Source organism: Glycine max, chromosome 1 (genome assembly GCF_000004515.6).
Source record: "Glycine max cultivar Williams 82 chromosome 1, Glycine_max_v4.0, whole genome shotgun sequence".
Lineage (NCBI taxonomy): Eukaryota > Viridiplantae > Streptophyta > Magnoliopsida > Fabales > Fabaceae > Glycine > Glycine max.
The window spans coordinates 17,635,957-17,657,266 of NC_016088.4; the positions used below are offsets into that span (position 1 = coordinate 17,635,957).

General features: G+C 36.0%; 1 protein-coding gene across 1 annotated transcript; it reads right to left on the reverse strand.

Annotated features, from left to right (window-relative positions):
* Nucleotides 1-14,399: 14,399 nt before the first annotated feature.
* LOC112997806 (uncharacterized) lies at nucleotides 14,400-14,705 on the reverse strand. Its single transcript, XM_026123879.1, has one exon. The coding sequence runs from the start codon at nucleotides 14,703-14,705 to the stop codon at nucleotides 14,400-14,402; it is 306 nt and encodes a 101-aa protein (XP_025979664.1).
* Nucleotides 14,706-21,310: the final 6,605 nt, after the last annotated feature.

The following is a 21,310-nucleotide window of genomic DNA, read 5'->3' on the forward strand; positions in this document are numbered from 1 at the left end:
ACATGCTCAATCACATGTGTACTTGTCTCAAAAGATGCCTTAATTTCAGTGTGTTGTAGAGTGATCATGTTGTTCATGGCTTCCCAAACACTACATAGGTCTCCAAGACTATTCTGCAGTAGTCTCTTTAAGGCTGAATGTGTAGACTCAACCCTACATTTGAAAAACACAAACAAGTAAATACAAACAATTATTTTTATCCATTCATGTCCAAACCCTAAAACCAATATATATTTACAATTTTCATACTTGTTAGTTGTGTTTCCTAGATGCATCACCTTATTCGTCTAGGCTTTAACAAATCTTTGCTTATGGGGAATCAACCATGTTTGTTTGACATAGTCAACAAACATTGGCCATGGTGAGCAAGCAATTTCAAACTTCATAAGAGTCATCAAAATCTTGCTCAGAAGGACAATCCACCAGACTCCTCCATCCTTCCATGACATAATCCCATGCATTTTTTTGACCCACAAGGGTTTTACATTTTTCCTTCACATTCTTATCAATGTGAAATTGACACAACAAGTTGGTTGGCTCAGGGAAAACAGTTTTCATTGCATTCATCAATACTGGATCTCTGTCGGTAATAATAACTTGAGGGATTGCATCACATCTCAGAAAAATACCTAGAAACTGTTCCAGAGCCCAAACAATATTATTTATATGTTCTCCCTCCAAATAGGAGAATGCAACTTAAAATGTCATTCCAGTTTGTGCCACACCAACAATGTCAAGTAAAGACAACCCGTATTTGTTTGTTTTATAGGTACTATCTATGAAAAATACCAAATTATAGGCATTGGTTAATTTCATTGCATCAGAATGACTCCAAAATATATCACGTACAATATCTTCATCTTTCAGTCTATGCCAATGAATATACTGATCGCGTTCAAGAAGCTTCATTAATTGTTGCATTTCACTATTATTGTCTCTTATAGAAGAACGATATGGATATCTTGCATTGCATACTTGCTTCATTGTTGTACAAATGGTGACATTGTGTTCCTTCAATGTCAGAAGAATATTCTTTGGTTTGACCATTGACTTTGTCATATCACCAACAATAGTCTTCACATCCTTAGTTAGTCAACCAACATATGAATGTTCAACTAATGACTTAGCCAATGCATGATTATGACTCTCACACATTAACTTCACCATCCATCCTTCACCTCCGAACACTGGTTTCACTTGCAGCTTAAAGGGACACCTACATTTTCTACTACTAGTAACTATTTGTAATAAATCTTTCCTGCATGCCCTATATTTGCCACTTCTCTCACAACCAATTAAAACATATGAGGTCCTTCCTGTATTTTCAGTATTTGTGTCTGACCTCATTATCACTGCCACAAAATCAATATCATACACATCAAAGCGAGCCTAATGCAAAACTTCATCACGGGTAGCCAAAAACCTACAAAAGGGATAATACCTGTTTAGTCTTCAAGGGACATTTATTTACTTACTTTAACAAAATACAAAATCATATCAATACCTAAGAAGTATTGAAGACATCAGAACAATCAATATTTTCAAACATATCAGGTTCCTCTCCATTGTCTTCATTCATATTAAATTCCTTAGATATTATACTATTATATATCCACTAATCTTTGTTCATTACTTAACAAAATATTCAAAAAAATTCAATGACAAACTAATGACTCCTAACGAAACCATACATAATTCTAATTATTTATAAATAAATCTATTTATTTGAAAAAACTTCCATGTTGAAATTTTTTTAATGTCTTCTACACTACATAAGTATGTCGATATTTCAATAAATATGTTTTTTAACATATACTATCACACAATTTTATTATTTTTGTATTGCATTTACTAATATATTACATTGAAATTGATAAGCATATACATGAAAATTTATACTTGCATAAACTAATATATCACACAATTTTATAATTTTTTTACTTGCATAAACTAGTTAATGTTATAATATTTACACAAATATTATAAAGGTTTAATTACTCATTTGATTCTTATAGTTTCATAATTTTTACCTTTTAGTCCTTATAGTTTGAAAGTGGTCTTTTTAGTCTCTATAATTTACATTTTAATTCTCTTTTAGTCCCTACTATTTAAAAGTGGTCTTTTTAGTCCTTAGAATTTGTATTTTAATTCTCTTTTAGTCCCTATAGTTTGAAACTGATCTTTTTAGTCTCTATAATTTGTATTCTAATTATTTTTTAGTCCTTACTACAAAAAATTATAAAAATAATTGACTACAAATTAGTTATAAATTATCAACTATTTTTTTATTACAAGTTATCTTACGATAAATTAGTTACGATTACTTGCTAATATTTTTGTAGTTAATTGTAATTGATAATACTACTCATATTTTGATGGTAAGGACTTAAAGAGAATTAAAATATAAAGTATAGGACTAAAAATATCACTTTAAATTATAAGGACTAAAAGAGAATTAAAATGCAAATTATAAGGACTAAAATGATCACTTTCAAACTACAAGAACAAAAACATAATTAAAATGTAAATTATAAGGACTAAAAAAAATCACTTTCAAACTATAAGGACTAAAAGGTACAAATTATGAAACTATAGACACCAAATGAGTAATTAAACCTATTATAAAAAATATTACTAAATTTATAAAATAAACATTAAAAATATTTTTTAATTATTTTAAAAATGTTTTAGGTGATACAGATTGACAATCTGTATAAGTTATGCGGATTGTCAATTCGTAAGATTCATACGAATTATCAATCCATATGTTTATTACTAAACAGATCCAAGTCGTAGAGACAAAAAAAACTTACCTCCTCCATCGTTGCATCGTGATACCCACCACGACGATAACAACGTACTGCGAACGACCATCACGATCTCGATCAAAGCAGCCACAACAACAACAAGGAACTCAGCCGGAAAAAAAAAAGAGAATAGTGTATGAAGAAAAAAATAAAACCAACAAACAAAGAAGAAGTTAATAGGGGTAATGTTGGAATTTTAAAAATATTGTTTAGTGTAGAAGAAATATTCATGGTACAAGAAGAAAATCCCTCCCCTAAAATCCTGTGGGCCCTACCCACTACTATTGCCTGAGTTTCACATGATATGGGCCAGGCCTTGTTAACATATGATCACAAGGTTGGTTACCATCAAAATCAGGATGGTGAAGACTAAAACTTGTGTTAGAAGAAAGTATAAATCAAAATGATGTGAAATGAGAAATTGGTTTTCTATTTTCTTTGGAAACCATTTCACCTTTTAAAATTAATATTATATTATAGTAAAAATTTGATGTTATCAATACAATTAAAATTTATCATAAAATATATTAATCAATTAATACAATTTTATACTATTATTTAATCACAAAATATAATTTATATATTTTTAAAATAATTATTATAAAAATTAATAAAATTATCATGATTAGTTATAATTAAATGAAAATAAAAAAAATACTTTTTAGACCGTAGTATAAAAGTGTATATATATATTTTTTGCTATCAATGCATTATTATTGATTTTTTATAACCCCTCACTGATTTTTTTTTCCCCACCGAGACTAAATCTCCTTTTAAGGATCTGAATGCACTCAAAAATGTATTGTCTCTTTCAAGTAAATTTTCTGCATACACAACTCTTGATCACTTTCTTAAGATACTCAATCTTATTATCACTGAAACTAATCACTTATTTATTTCTGATCTCATCTAGATATAAATCAAAATTTTAAATTAAATTATTTTGATATCAAAATTTTCACATTAAGTTCTATTAAATCTTATACTCAACATATCGTGTAAGGTTATTAAATGTGGTGGACAGAAAAATCAAAATTGTAATAATAAGGGTCCCACCACCTATCCTCCACCCCTTGAATTTACAATGGTGCTAGTTGTACGGTATACAATACCCTTTTTAAGGTGCAGGCAGATTTGTAGGTTGCTGGGCTTGTGGGCACATTTTGGACATTGTGAAAGAAAGTTGTGTAGGAGGAGATGAGGCCAGAAAGGAAAGGTACCCCTTTGTAGGGTCTTCCATGGGCCATGCAAGTCTTTGAATGATTTCTCGTGGGGGCACCATTCCTTCACAACCTTTCATTTGATGGTTCAATTTATAAAGAGGGTTTGCAAATTTTCAAGGTGACAGAAAGTGATGTCCTTACGTTCCACCTTCATTAGAGAAAAGGGTGGGTGGGGGTTGTGTACGGTTTGGCTCTTTGCTTTCGCTATGTCGCCTAGTATAGATCCGGACAAGGTTGTTGCTTCTACTTTAGGAGATAATTTGGTATGAACTTTACACAATTTCGGATTTCTTTTTGGAATATTTAATTTCTTTTAATACTGGATATTTGTTATTCACAATTATACATAGTTGTACGACACATGTAACATGGCAGTGATATTTATAGAATGTTATTAACTTCTATTGACTTGGTTGAAGATACTCATCACCATCCATTCATTTAATGAATTACTGTTTGAATTTGTTGAATTAGATACACACATTTGATAAAAAGAAAAATACACATTTTCTCACATAAATAAAATTAAGTATGTATTTTAAAAAATTATGACACTAGCTAGTAATTAATATATTTTAACAAGGTTAAAATATAAATAAACAACACAAGATTAAGAAAACATAATTGAATAATTAAGGTTTATTATACAAAGTCACGATTTCAACATTACAATATTTTTTTACCACCAAGAAAAACATTATTGAAAAGAGTACCCCGATGGTACTCTAGCAGTACAATGGAAATATATGCACTGAACAGAGAAAAAAGAAAAGGTCAATAAGACCATCTCAGTTGCCTAGTCACATAGGCCAAAATATTATCCAGCAATAGCTATCGAAGCTCTTTCCTCACCTTATCCCATCCATCACTACTACATAACCAAAGTTATAAAACACGTGCTTCAAAGATTTAAAACCAACTCAATCAGCATAACTAGCCTTCGACAAGAATTTATGTGGTAGGATTACAAAGAGCTCACTTTTCTCCTTCATTATTCAAGCTCACTTTGGCTCCTCTGGCTTTGTTCTCTTTGTGGTAATAGAAGCTTACCTAAACCCATTTATGGTTAAAAGTTGTTGTCACGTGATTTTTATGGTAAAATGCCCTGATGTTCATACATATTCATGCCTTAATTATTGGAATATTTTTGTTTTGGTTGCAAAAAAATCACGTAACATTGTTAGAAGGAGTCGCGTACAAATACAATTTCCAGAAATGTATAAAACATTTTCTCTAATTAAAGTCATTTGTTATTTTATGATTTAATAAAAAAGAAATTGAAACTTTCGTGTCTCATCTTACGACTTAAAAATAACTTTCTTCAAATTGAAAATTTTCTATACATTGCATCAACAGCTACGCCTACATAGAAATCACCCATAAGTTGAGATAAGAAGTCAATACAAAGATCAACATTAAAAAAAGAAAAAAAAAGCCAATACAACTCTCAAATGATTATAAAACGCATTGCATGTTAAGAATTTTTATAATTCATAATTAATTAATATGGGCTACATATTATATTATAACATTTATATTAGTTATTTACATTTAAATGGATTCAATATAAAATGATCTATTTAAGTGAGTCCATTAGACTGTCAAAAAATTGATATGGGCTTAATGAACGGAAACCAGTTTGGCCCATTAGGGGATAATGAGAATTCTAATAGGTTTAAAACCTGAGAAATGGTTATGGTCCCCAAGACACCAAATCAATAAACAGTTTCTCCTCTCCCCATCTGAAGAAAAAACGAAGGTTCCATAAGGAAGAAGGTGATTTGGTTGAGAAAGGTCATTAAACCAATTGTTCGTGACCACTGTCAGATTCCGCTGCATGTTGATCAAGCTCTCTATGGATCCAGATATTCCTTAAAACCTCTTGATAATTTGACGTAATGTGTTTTGGTGCTCATTTGATATTTTATAAGGTTTATTGAAAATTCCCAACAAGTGGTATCAGAGCCACCATTACTGTTAGATTATTGGGATTTAAAGCTGCTGTTTGATGAATCTTTTTTTTGGTTATATGAATCCTAATTTTATTTTGGGGAGAAACTATTTTGATCAATAAAATTGTAAAACCCCTAAATTTATGTGTTATGGACATAAAGTTTTTCTCTTCTTAAGAATTAATAAAAGGCCTCTGCATTTAATTTACGGGGTTGCACATTTTTTTTTGTTTGTGTCGCATTTGCTGGCATATTATTTTATTTGCGATAAAGGTTCTACGTAACTGGTGTTGCCATTTAGTACGTGACACAATTTCATAAATATATATATTTTTTGTTTATATGAATCAGTAATAAAACAAATGGTCTTTTGTCTTATTTGAATAATTTATTGTTATTTTTTTTCCAATTGTTTTTTTTCATGAAACGGTGATAAGCTGATCATTTATGTTATTCATGTGATTAGTATAAATTTGTGATAGTACCATGATATGTTTGTTTCGGGTGCATAATTAGTTTACCATGATGTAGTTTTTCAAACATTTACTGCTATCACAATTGGGTGCAAATTTAACCATTATGGATCCTTTCCATTTATTTGTGTGTCCTGTAATTTTAATTAAATTGATTGAAGCATTATGTTGCCAAATTAACCTCTATTGTGTAAATTGATTTAATTAAATCGCATGGATGTTAGTATGGAATTATTTATGCGAATTGTGCTCAGCCCAAAGGAAAACACAATTTGGCCAAATAATAACATACCTGCGATGATAAATATGTGACGATTATTAAGTTTTTTTTCATGAGAATAATAGTCGGTCCAAAGAAAGGCTATTCAGAACTAATTGTCAATATTTGATCATTGCGTTGACAGTACCAATTACAAATTAATTTCTCTGTCCAAAGACTAGAATTAATGTTGTGCTAGGTATCTTGTGATAGATCTGTTATGGGAAATATTTGCATGTCTTGTTATATATACTTTATATGACTTGCTTGATTATTTGTGAACATGTTATTTTTTGTTTTTTGTTTAGTTAATATTACCAGTGCTGCAAAATGTTACTGCTAAAGTGAATTCTATCCCAATGCTGAATGGGACAAATTTTAAGGTCTGGAAGGAAGTCGTAGAAATTGTTCTTGGCTGTATGGATTTGGACTTGGCACTGAGGATGAAATGACCCATTTCCACTTCAGAAACCTCTAATGAGGTAAAAATTGAGAAGTGGGATCAGTCCAACCGAATGTGCCTTATGATCATGAAGCGCTCTATTTCATAGGCGTTTCGGGGCTCTATTTCTAAGGGTCAAAGTGCAAAGAAATTCCTTGAGGAAATTGAGCAATAATTTTCCAAAAATGAAAAGGCGGAGACGAGTAACCTTTTGGCTAAACTCATCTTCATGAAGTATAAAGGCAAAGGAAACATAAGGGAGTTCATTATGGAGATGTCCAATCTCGCATCAAAACTAAAGTCACTTAAGTTAGAGCTTGGTGAAGACCTGTTCGTGCACTTGGTTTTGATCTCGCTTCCTGCACACTTTGGGCAATTCAAAGTGAGCTATAACACTCAGAAGGACAAATGGTCCCTCAATGAGCTTATATCTCACTGTGTGCAAGAGGAGGAGTGGCTGCAAAGAGATAGGACTGAAAGTGTTCACTTGACTTCGACCTCTCAGAATAAGAAAAGGAAGAAGACTAAGGGTGCTGCGGAAGGAACTTCTCAGCAAAAAAAACAAAATAAGGATGAGGAATTTACCTGTTACTTCTGCAAAAAGTCGGGACACATGAAGAAAGAGTGTCCCAAGTATGCCGCATGGCGTGTGAAGAAAGGTAAATTTCATACTCTAGTTTGTTTAGAAGTTAATTTGGCTTTTGTACCTAAAGATACTTGGTGGGTAGATTTTGGTGCTACTACTCACATAAGTATGACTATGCAGGGTTGCCTGTGGAGCCGACTGCCAAGTGATGATGAAAGATTCATCTTTGGGGGTGATGGCAAGAAGGTTGCAGTGGAACTATTGGAACTTTTAGATTACAGTTAAAAACTAGATTTTATTTGGATTTATTTGAGACTTTTGTTGTACCGTCTTTTAGACAAAATTTGATTTCTATTTCTGGTTTGGACAAATTTGGATTTTCTTATTCATTTGGAAATAAAAAAGTTAGTCTCTACCAAAATTTAAATATGGTTGGTTTTGGTTCTTTAATTGATAATCTTTACATGCTTGATGTTGTTAGTTCCTATAATGAAATACTGCAAATAAGTTCACATGGTACAAAATGAAAATTGAATGAGAATTTATTAGACTTTGAGGTCTGTATTGAATTTAGAGACTTGTGTTGGATGAAATTCTTGACCTTTTGGATCTATCAGACTTTGAGGTCTGTATTGAATGAATAAAGGGAAAATGAACAAACATAAGGAAATTAGGTGCCAAAAGAGCTAAAGATGTCTTAGAACTAGTGCGAACAAACATTTATGGTCCTTTTCCTACAACTTCTTGGAATGGACAACAATATTTCATTACGTTCATAGATGACTACTCTAGATACGGTTACCTATATTTGATACATGAGAAATCCCAATCCCTAGACGTTTTTAAGACTTTCAAGGCTGAGGTTGAACTTCAACTTGGAAAGAAAATTAAGGCTGTCAAATCTGACCGTGGTGGTGAGTACTATGGCAGATATGATGGATCAGGAGAACAACGTCTAGGACCTTTTGTGCTTTTCCTCAAAGAGTGTGGAATTGTTCCACAATACACTGTGCCAGGAAAACCCAGCATGAATGGTGTAGCAGAACGAAGAAACCAAACTCTTAAGGATATGGTGAGAAGTATGATTAGTCATTCCTCTTTGCCAGAGTCACTTTGAGGAGAAGCCTTAAAGACCGTAGTTTACATCCTTAATAGGGTGCCAAGTAAAGCAGTCAATAAAACCCCTTATGAACTTTGGACTAGTAAAAGGCAAGCATTAAACATTTGCACATTTGGGGTTGTCCAGCTGAGGCACGGCCTTATAGGCCATATGAAAGAAAGCTGGACTCAAGAACAATTAGCTCCTATTTTGTTAGCCATGTTGAACGCTCTCGGGGCTATAAATTTTACAATCCCACCTTAAGATCCTTTTTTGAGACGGGAAATGCGAGATTTCTTGAGGAAGTTGAGTTTGGGAAGGAAGAGAACACAAGGAATGTTGTCTTTGAGGAAGAACCTGTTATTTACAGTGATCAAGTCCTCGTACCTATTATTGTTCAAGACACAACTCCAGTAATAGAAGACAATGTTCAAACTATTGACATTGTTCCAAAACAAGACAACAATGAGGTTCTCCCTCAAATACCTTTAGAGCAACCTCAACAACCTCAAGAAGTATCATTATGGAGATCCATTAGAGAGAGGAGAAATTTAATATTTTCTCCAAGAACATCAGGATGACGTTGTGTAATTTTAAGACATCTCATTTATTATATTAAATTGTGTTGTATGTTTTGGTTAAATTGATTGAAATAACATGTTGCCAAAGTAACCTTTGTTGCGTAAGTTAATTTGATTAAATTTACATGGATGTTGCATGAAATTATTCATGTGAAGCGTGCTCGGCCCAAAAGAGACACAATTTGATAGAATAATTACATGCTTGCAATGGTAAACATGTGGTGATTATAAATTGTGTGATTTTCCATGTGAATAATGAAATGTCCAAAGACAATCATTATTTGACCAGAATAATCATCATATAAGTTTTCCATGTGAGCAATGGAGTGTTTGAAGACAACCTTTGTTTGATAGGACTTATCACCAATGTTTGATCAATGCGTTGAGAGTACCACTTGCAGTTAGTCTTTTTCAATCCAAAGATTGAGGATTAATGGTGCGCTAGGTATCTTGTTTGAGTCTTGAAATTTACCATAAAGATTATTTGTGCGTTGCATGTTTATTGTTCTCTTCTTTAGTTGTTGTCGTTGTTACTATTATGGTTTAGATTACTCATATTATGTGAATCCTAAATCTGCATGTATAAAATTTAGAGTTTGAAATTATTTTTATGGGAGTCCTAAGGTGATATATGAGTAATCTTGGTATGCAACACTAGAAAGTAGTAAAGTGAATTATGCATTAATTGAAGAGAACAAGGAACTACATGTTTTCATATCGAAAGTCTAGAAGTTTAGAGATCATTGGGTATTCTGACTTCGATTATTTCAGAATGTCATAACAACAATCACTTCACATAAGGATTCACATTTGACCATGTTGGTGGAGTTCATATTTTGCTATGAGACATCATACTAGAATTTATGATTGCTAAATTATTGTAACTGGTTTGCCTGTTGTCGCCAACATTAAGTAGCCATCAAGTGTTTGTTGAGACAATATCTTAGCAGTCTTATTAAGGATTCAACTAAGTAAAAGTTTTTTTTGTTGACATAAAGTATTTGGTTATTGAATAAAGAATTTAGGAAATACAGATTTGTATAGAACATATAGGAACTCATTCCATGCTAGCTGATCCACTTACTAAAGGTATGACACTAAAGTTTTTCACGAGCACACTGCTCATATGGGTGTAATTCCTGACAGTACCTTAGTTTAGTGGGAGTCTTACTCATGTTCTATATCTTACGGTTTACAAACATTTGTTATTTGGATTTTCTGCAGAAATAAAGTTGATGTTTATCATTATATTTTGAGTTTGTTTTGTGTGCAATATTTATATTGTATTTTGGATTGATCTCTATGAAGAATAAAGTTGGGACTAGTTGGAAATAGACATGATTAAGATCACATTGTATGTAATTTCCATGTCGCTTATCCACATTTGATCTATGTCATCGTGTATGAGTAACAATGGTGATCATTGTGGCTTAGTCAAGCTAAATTATGATGAAAACTACAATGGTTTCCTATTGTTATATGAGATGGAACAGATTGTATAAAAGGAGTCTAAAAGTAAATAACATACGGTTGTGCGCCTAAAGAATTTTGTGATATAAATGTCTAAGGTTAATATGAAGCCCAAGTGGGAGATTGTTAGGAATTTTTATAATTCCTAATTAATTAATATGGGCTACATATTATATTATAACATTTATATTAGTTATTTTCATTTAAATAGGTTCAATATAAAGTGACCTATTTAAGTGAGCCCGTTAGACTGCCAGAAAATTGATATGAGCTTAATGAGCAAAAACCAGTTTGGCCCATTAGGGGATAATGAAAACCCTAATAGGTTTAAAACCTGAGGAATGGTTATGGTCCCTAAATCACCAAATCAATAAACAGTTTCTCCTCTCCCCATCTGAAGAGAAAATGAAGGTCCCATAAGGAAGAAGGTGATTTGATTGAGGAAGGTCATTTAACCAATTGTTCGTGACCACTGTCAGATTCCGCTGCGTGTTGATCAAGCTCTCTATGGATCCAGGTATTCCTTAAAACCTTTTGATAATTTGACATAATGTGTTTTGGTGCTCATTTGGTATTTTATAAGGTTTATTGAAAAATAACCAACATTGCATACTTTATTTAATGCTAATGAGTTATAAAAAATGTTCATTTTTCTAACCACAAATACTTGGTCTACAATTTTATGGTAATGTACCTTGTGCCTCAAGTTCAATACCGTCCAGTCCACATGAGCACATTGCAACTCCATCCCAGATAAATGAAACATTATACATAGGCATAGACACATCCATCCTTCTCCCATCAATTCCTCTATTCTTAGTTGTTTTTTTCTTCATTTTTTTCCCATTTCTTTAGCCCACTGTTAGTCGGTGAAAACGACTAACTTTTGTGTATAAAACTTGTATAAATTGTATCAAACTCTCCCAATTTATGGCTATTTTGTAGTGTTATAAGTATTTTCTGTTAAGTATAGGTAATAAATACTTAGTCTTTTCATTTCGTGTGTTTAATAATCATTTTCTCTCAATTTCAGGTTAATTAGGCAAGCTTTGGAAAGTGTTGTTTTTCATCTCCTCGCTAAGCCAATCTGCTGGCTTAGCGAGCGTCCGCTAAGCGCAAGACTCCTGGGCTAAGCACGAGGAAGACTCTGGAAGAATATGAGTTGTACAGGTTCGCTAAGCGTACCGCTTCATCTCACTAAGCGCACTACTTCAGTTCATCTGCTAAGCGAGAAAGGCGCGCTAAGCCAAAAATCACTAATATGTGCTAAGCGGTCCATACGTGCGCTAAGCGCACAAGCAAGAACAAGGCCACCTATTTAAGCCTGAAATAAGATTTTGTGAAGAGAGTTTGGACTGGGATTCAGAGCTTTGCATGTCTATGGTTTTTAGAGAGAGAAAGGTCCAAGTTCCAGAGAGTTTTGAGAGATTTTGCTGTGTGAAGATCTGCAGAGACCAGAGCTTGAAGCAGGAGCCGATTTGAGAGCTTGAGATGAGTTTGTGAGTGATTGTGAGATCCTAGAAGTGAAGGAGACATCCTCACCACTTGTATTTTTGCAATCTTTCATCTTGTTCTTCTCTTTGTTGTTAAGAAGGCTTCCTGGTATGGAAAGCTAAATTCTCTATTGGATCTTCCCTATAGGTACCTGATGTAAATATATTTCTATCTATTTAATGATGTTTTGTGTGTACTCTATGCTATCTGCTTTTCATTCTAGTATGCCTTTACCTTGATCACATATATGCATGCTTTGTTAGGGTCATTCAACAGTGGAAACTGGTCTGACTCTAAAGTCCTTGATAGTACATGGCTAAGTTGTCGTACTATCACGAGGAATCGGGGTGCGATAACTTAGTTTTGTATGTGTGTCTTAATGCAGTCCTGGTTGAGTTTAGTCTTACAAGAGGAATCTGTGGATGATGCTTGATCAGGATTAGGTTAAACTATCATGAGGAATCGAGGTTTAGTATCTCAGGAGACACCATAAGAACACATGAGCATTGTTAGATAGAGAATATCTTTTTAGCATCAGGCACCTATTAGGAAGGCCAACGTGTTTTCTACTTGTTTTTACACATCATTTGTCTCGCGTGATTTTCTTTCTTTTTGCACAGATAGTTTATACATCTGTTCATATTCACACTTACCTTTACACACCAGACACCTATTTGCTGAAATAGCTTACCAAATAACACAAGTTCCTTGAGTGTTCGATACTCGGTTCTTACCATTTTAAACTACTAGTGCGATCCGGTGCACTTTTCGAAAGCTGAACACCCACGATTTCAAGGAACAACAGTGAAGAGAGATGGTTGCCAACATGGTATGGTGAGATCTTATCTGATCCTAGCAAGCCCACTTAATTACCCGAATCATCAGCCAGTCTGATTCTCCTCCCACAGCAATATTCCTATAGGTTTCCTCTAAGCCCACCAATCACTCAAAGTTCATGGGAAAGTGTGGCAAACCATGTTGCCCTGGTTGTCACCTCCACCCAGCTTGCAAGTCCAAGGACAAAACCAAAGGCACCAAAAAGCACAAACTCCACTTGATCACACTTGATGACCATTTTTCTAATGATTACACGGAAGATGAAGGCAATGATCAAGTTGATATTTATCATGAAAATTATTTAGGCACTTTAGATGATCGTGATGGGGAAAATTATTCTGAAATGGGGATTTCATTTCAGATGGATGAAGTTGAACAAGAAAAAGAAAGATGAAGATTGGCTTTTGGTAGAAACTTGTTTCTGAATTTGAAAAATGTTGTTGTTTATGTTTAATGTTGTTTATATTGCAGCCACTTGAAAGGATCAATGATGCTATATTTGGATTTGAAGAAATTGAGTGATAACAATAAAGAAATATCCAAATTAATATTGAATTAATCATCGTATGTACAATTTTTGTTTATATCAGCTTGACATTTATAGACAAGTGTTGGTGAAATCATAAATTAATATCTGTAAAGTGTAGAATATATCAAATACACTTGAAGTCCAATTTTTAAGAAAATGCTTTGAGACTAGATTTGGATCGATCAAAACGAACTAGTTCAAAATACGCAATTATGCGATATTGTGTGTGTTATGAATGCAAGAACAAATGAGAGAAACAACCTAGCTTCGAGGGCTAGGAACCTCCATAAGAGAGAAAAGTGAGAAAGAAAACTTGATATTATTTTATGCTGCCTTTATTACATAATAAAGCATCCTTATATAAGCACTAACCAAGATGCTACTGCTACAAGGATACGAAACGCTAAAATGCAAGAAGCAATAACAGAAAAACTAAAATGGAAATGGTGACAAAGAGCAGTGTTGCATGCATGATGGGGAACAACCACGTGCTGTGCCGACAACATATTCCTTTTGAATCACTAGCCAAGTGCCAACTCAACTACTTATAACGGATTCTGTTACATGTTCTACGCTTGGGCCTCTAATCCTTATTTTCTGTAGTGCTTGCTTCCTAACATTCACTGGCCCATCAAAACCACCTTGTCTTAAAGGTGTTGGGGCTCCAAACCATGGTTTTCAAAAGTAATACTGGGATCCCAAGGTCTGTCCCAGCGAAACACACCTAGTTTAGTAGTTGTCCATAGTGCAAAGGCAGCTGGTTGGCACTTGCATGTGACCATGGCAGTCCCATAGGACTCAGGTCCCATCTCAAACAACGCCATGTCTCTATTTTCCCAAGGCTTGTCATGAGGAGTTGTTGCATGGCCATAACGAAGAACAATGCTGAAGAGGTTGTCGAAGGAAATGGTGGCACGAATGTGATTGAGATCGGGGAGATGAGGAGCAGGCATAGGAAATGGAGCTAGCAAGGGTGCAGGGCTTGGTTACACGGGTGCAGGGCATGGAGGCATAGTCGGCATAGGAAGTGGAGCCAATGGTGGTAATTGCTCAGAAGAAGAAGATGGGAAGTGTTGGATGGTTACCGGGATATGCAATTTTAGCAGAATGACATTGAGTTTGGAGACCATGGAAGCTAGGGTCACGACGGAGTGGAGTTAAGCTACAGCGAGTTTGGCAATGACGGCCTCGAGGTGGTCCAGGCAGTTTAAGGAAGGTTTGTCGTCCACCGTTGGAGCTCAATGAAAGCACCAATGTTATGAACGCAAGAACAAGGGGAAGAAACAACCTAGCTTCGAGGGCTACGAACCTCCATAAGAGAGAAAGGTGAGAAAGAAAAACTTGATATTATTTTTTGCTGGCTTCATTACATAATAAAGCATCCTTATATAAGCACTAACCAAGATGCTGCTACAAGGATATGAAACGCTAAAATGCAAAAAGCAATAACAGAAAAACAAAAATGGAAATGGCGACAAAGAGCAGTGCAGCATGCATGATGGGGAACAACCACGTGCTGTGCCGACAACATATTCCATTTGAACCACTAGCTAAGTGCCAGCTCAGCTACTTATAATGGATTCTGTTACATGTTCAATGCTTAGGCCTCTAATCCTTATTTTTTGTAGTGCTTGCTTCCTACCAGTGCATTAGTATTTTATGAAGTGGAGCAGCTGCTGAGGGATATGTTTATAAGTAATAGTTTATTCAAGGTAATTAATAAGATTGAATTTTCATGCTCAAAATATTTATATTATAAGATAGTCTAACTCGGTTGATTAAACAAAATGTATGTAAATCCTATGTTATTTGTCTTTGATTCCTTGGATAAAAAATTCCAAATATGTCCTACAATTGAGGAGTGACCACTGCCAACAGAAGTTCCATTTTTTATTCTCATATTTTTTAACATAGATCTTCTTTTCTCATTTATTTGTTGTTGTGTTTGTCATACCCTAATTTCTTCCGGGGACCATCCGTTTATTGGGATGTGACCCTCGTTCGACCACTTCGAGGTACTTAGCACCCATCGTTAGGCAATCCGTGAAGTTCCGCGACATGCCGGAAGTCAAAAGAAAGCATTGATGCACAATCTGTAAAGTTCCGTAACATTCCGGAAGCCAAAGAAGGGATGATTGCGTAATCCGTAAGATTTCGTGACATTACGAAAAGAAAACAAGTATCGTTACGTAATTTGTAAAGTTCCGTAATGTTACGGAAAAATAATCAGCAAAAAAAAGGCAGGGGGTGTATTTAGTAAACAAGGGGGTACAAATAGCAATCAGGCCAACTTGGGCCTTTCAGGAAGTTCCACAAAAGGCGGTGCCATCTGGAGGAAGCAACCTAGCTCGCCTGGGCGAGCTGGGTGGCAAGCTCCTCCCTCTTTTCCCCTATAAATAGGGGGAGGAGGGCATAACAAAAATGTTCAACCCTCCTGGTACCTGAGAATCACTTAAAATTAGTGAGAAAAATTGTTTCCGTGAAGAAAATCCAAGCCAAGGCGCTTCCGTAACGCTTCCTAGACGTTTCCGTGGGCGATTTCGTGAAGATTTTCCACCGTTCTTCATTCGTTCTTTGTCGTTCTTAGGTCTTCAATAGGTAGGTTCTCGAAATCGAACTTTTCAATTCATTCTATGTACCCTTAGTGGTCCCCACTTGTTTTGCATGCTTTTATTTTCATTTCATTTACTTTCCGTACCCCCTTTTTGACATGCTTTAGTCGTTTATTTAAGTCATTTTCTCGCCTAATCAAAAAATAAAATAAATTTCCACCGATCATTTGAATTGTAACATCTTTTAATTTCTGTTAAAATGAAATCCAACCGTTCGGTCATGCCATAACCACGTTTAAAACCAAAAAAGAGGCAAAATAATAATATAATAATAAAAAAATATCTTTTAGTAAAATAATCAAAAAAATCAATCGGACGTTTTTCTTTAGGATTTTTCTTTCTTAATCGAATTGACTAATAATCAAAGTGAAACTAAGGCTAAAATCAATTTATAAATCAAACTTTTGTCATCACCTAAAAAGCCATTTTTAAGGTCCAACGCCTTGAAATGGTCTTTTCCGCTTTTATTGGTTAAACGTGGATTTCTAAAGCGTAAAACCAACGCGTAGCTTTGTTACCTCTTTCAAAGAAAACAAGAGATCATTAATGGTTCAATGCCTTAATGTTTTCTATCCTATCAAAAGAATCGAAAGATTGTTTAATGGTCCAACACCTTAAATGACCCTTCCGTTCAATAAAAATATATCTTGCAAAAAAGGATAAAAATAATTTAACCAACGTTTAGTTCTCAAAGAACTACGTAGGTCTGATTTCCTTATCACAATTGAGGAATACCTAGGAGGAAGGGAAACACCCTTGTCGACCACAAAAAAGATAAAAATATAAAAAGGCATAAAAAGACATAAGAACGTTAAAAAAGGAAGATAACACAAATTGAAGTCATGTTTGCACATTTGATTAAAGGCTGCCGTCCCTTGCGACGGATGCGTGTGGTGCTAATACCTTCCCCGTGCGTAAATACAACTCCTGAACCTTTCACTCAAAGTTCGTAGACCATGTCTTTTCCGGTTTTTCCAATGTTTTCCTCTAATAAACGTTGGTGGCGACTCCGCGCGTATTTCTTTCTTGGAAGACGCACCCGTGAGTCCTGCGTCGCCCTCCCGCAGAAGGGTAGGTTGCGACAGTTGGCGACTCCACTGGGGAATGTTTTTAGAGAGTTAGGCCATTTAATCTTGTGCAATGTTTTATCATGACTTTCTCCTTTCTTGGTTTCCCTTTATTTCTCTTGCGTTCTTATATATAACTCTTGGATGCCTTTAGTGTATTTTTCAATGTATGCATAAGAAAAATATTTATTCATTTGATGCACACAAACACCAACACTATTTGCACACACGGTGAGTTGAAAAAGGGCCCTATACCCGGGTTCGTGGGAACATAAGGAGTGGAGGTGAATTTGTGATCACGCTAGGTCTCCGACTTGCTTGATTACAGTGAACCCTCATCTAGAGTTTTTCTCTTTGATAACATATTGTTGCTAGTTGTCCCTACTGCTACAATATGTTTATTCGAAGGGGATGATACCTCTAGAGGCCATCAAGAGAGATATGACCACCTTGGGAATTATCACTAAAAGCCCTTTTAGCTCCCTCCCATATAGGTCCCTAAAATAGGGGCACGGAGCAAGCACACTGCGTGCCATTTTTCACACTGCCATGCATGTAGTCAAATGTTGTGTACCCCTTTGATTATATTTGTTTGTGGATAGTGTCGTACTATGTACATTCCCATGTTGTGCCTTATCATGCATGGGTTTCGTCTTGATCCCCTTTCTTTGGCAAACCAATGGAAGGTCCGTGTCACCTTCATAAATACATACGTCGGGCGTCGTGCTCCCCCAAGATGTTGTATCTAAGAAGGAGACAATTTCTCGGGCTCCCATATTCATAAATTGCATCTGTGTCATATGCATTTCTTCATACATTCATCCATTCCACCCATGATAGATGTCAGAGTTTTGATTCGCACTGGGTTTTGTTTCACTTTAGTAAAACATGGGAACAAATCAAACCGGAAAAAGGTTTTGTCAAGTCAAGATTAAGGGCCTAGATATCACCAGCATTAAGGAGTTGGGGCGGTTGATGGGACCTCTACAGATACAATCCTTCTGCAAGGTGTAAGGAAAGATTTTAGATTTGACCATAGCAGAGATATCCACAGAAGCTGTTGTATCACTCACCCAATACTATGACCAGCCTTCGAGATGCTTCACGTTTGGAGACTTCCAATTAGTACCGACTGTCGAAGAATTTGAGGAGATTCTAGGATGTTCTCTTGGGGGAAGGAAACCGTATCTTTTCTCCAAGTTTCTTCCCTCCTTGAGCAAGATTGCAGTTGTGGTCAGGGATTCGGCAAGAGAGTTGGATCATGTAAAGCAAACTCGAAACAACGTAGTGGGCCTACCACGGAAATACTTAGAAGGCAAGGCAAGGGATATGGTGAATCAAGAGAAGTGGGTCCCGTTTATAGACGTATTAGCATTGCTAATCTTTGGGGTTGTCCTCTTTCCAAACATGGATGGTTTGGTGGACCTAGCCGCAATTGATGCTTTCCTTGCATATCACCATAGCAAAGAAAGCCCGGTGGTAGCTATCTTGGCAAACTTATTTGACACATTTGACCGAAGGTGCGAGAAGAGTAGTGCACGGATCATCTACTGTTTACCTGCTCTTTGTGTATGGTTGGTCTTGCACCTATTCCAACAAGACATAAGGCATCCATGTCCGCTCAGAAGCCATCGCTCGTGTGTTGAAAAGAGAAGAGTATATTAGGACCAACATTTGGCTGGGATAGGAGGCAGAACAATCAACTGGTTTCCTCGGTGGAAGGAAGGAAAGGAGGGAGTTCTCTTCTCATGTGGGGACTACCCAAACATCCCGTTGATAGGAACGAGGGGTTGCATTAACTACAATGTTGCACTTGCTATAAGACAGTTAGGGTACCCCATGAGGGGAGCACCGACGGAAGAAAGCCTCTCTCCTTTCCTTGTGAGAGATTTCGGTGCGCAAAGTTTCAAGATTATACAAAGAGTCCATAAGGCATGGGAAAACCCGTTAAGGAAAGATAAAGAACTTAGGGGCATTCGTAATGGCATCATCGGTGGTTATCATGAGTGGCTGAAAGGTCGCACATGAGGGTTAGATTGGCTCTCCAAGTTAAAGATTATCAACGAAGAGAACTTCGAAGCTCCGGAAGAGGATGAAGAAGTACGAGCTCTAAAAACAGAACTAGGAAAAGCAAGACTTGCCAAATAAAAATTCAAGTTGGTCGCTATAGATGTCCGAAAAGAGTGCGCTGGGTTACGAGAAGAAAATGCAGCTACCGCAAGAGCCCTTGAACAAGAAACCAAGAGGGATTGCAAGGAAGAGCATGGCCGTGACAAATTCCGTGGAGCTTTGTGGGGCAGTAACAGTGAGCTCAAGCTTCGAAGGGAAGAAAGAGACCAATCACGAGCACATAACATGGTCTTAAAAGAGGAGTTAGCTACTTGCTCAAGGTCCAAGAGAATCTTGTCTCAGTGTTTATGTGAGACAAAGACCAACATGTTAGCCATCATCAGCAAGTACCAAGAAGAATTAAATCTAGCCACGGCCCATGAGCACAAAGTGGCGGACGAGTATGCCCGAGTGTACGCGGAAAAGGAGGCTAGAGGAAGGGTGATCGACTCGTTACATCAAGAGGCAATAATGTGGATGGACCGATTCACTCTTACTTTGAATGGGAGTCAAGAACTTCCTCGATTGCTAGCCAAGGCCAAAGCAATGGCGGACTCCTACTCCGCCCCCGAGGAGATCCACAGACTTCTCAGCTATTGTCAACATATGATAGACTTAATGACCCATATAATTAGAAACCGCTAGGAAATTTGTATTGTCACTCAGATCTTGACTAGTTATAACTTTGTGAATAAAATGAGTTTATCCCATGTTTTTACTCCAAAGATCAGTGCGAATCAAATCACTCTTGCATTTTATCTCTAGAATGCATTCATATCATGCATCACATAAGCATCTCTTCATGGCATCATAATGAACATATCGTTCCTGCATTTTCCCGTTATCATATTCCAGCCTCACATTTTGCATGAATCATTGCATCATCATGCATATGCGTTCAACATACTTTTTGTTCTACAAACTGCATTCCTTTTGTTTTCATGTTTGCTCATGCATGATCGTTGCGTTTTCCTCTGCAAAAAAAAAAAAAAAAGAAGAAGCGTGAAAATTTGCACTACATTCTTAGTTGCATGTGTTAGGTACCATGAGCCAACCATGTTGGGATCATAAACCCGTTTCACTTAAAAAAAAAATGGTTGAACATGGTACCTAATGCATGGTTAACTAAGAAAAGATGTTTCTTCGGGCATCTCAATTTCATAATTACATTTTCCATGCATAGCATACGTATTCCCGAGTCTTTCATCTCTATGAAATGTTGTCAAAGTATTGGCGACCGAATTGCCATTCCTTGGATCACGGGGTTGAACCAAACTCATGCTTTTATGAAAAGGTTCATCAAGTCAAGGTGAAGCATGAAAGTATTGGGGCAAAAGATGGATCGAGTTACATCGCTGCTTCGTCTACTGCCAAACACATTTAGGACTGTTGATGTCCTTGTTACTTCCAGTTTCACCTTGACAAAGATGTTGTCGCACATAACCCCAACCTCTCCACACAGGCATGATATATGAAAGAATGCGTGGCACCCGAATCATAAAGTACATCTAGTAGTTTATCAGCAATCAAACACTTACCCCGTATCAAATCGTTGGAGGCAGCCGCTTCTGAACCACTCATAGCAAATACCCGGGAGGGTACTTTTGGTCTTCCACCACTAGTGTTGTTGTTGCTAACATTACCGCTCCTTGTGGAATTAGCGGGTCCACGATTGACGGTGTTGGAATTGGCAGTTACCGTCGGTCTTCCGGTCACCCTACATTCTCGAGCATAATGGCCCACCTTGCCACAAACATAACAACGATTCTC

Excerpts from the sequence above, each read along its gene's own strand:
- LOC112997806 (XM_026123879.1), bottom strand. The coding sequence starts at position 14,705 with ATGCCTGCTCCTCATCTCCCCGATCTCAATCACATTCGTGCCACCATT.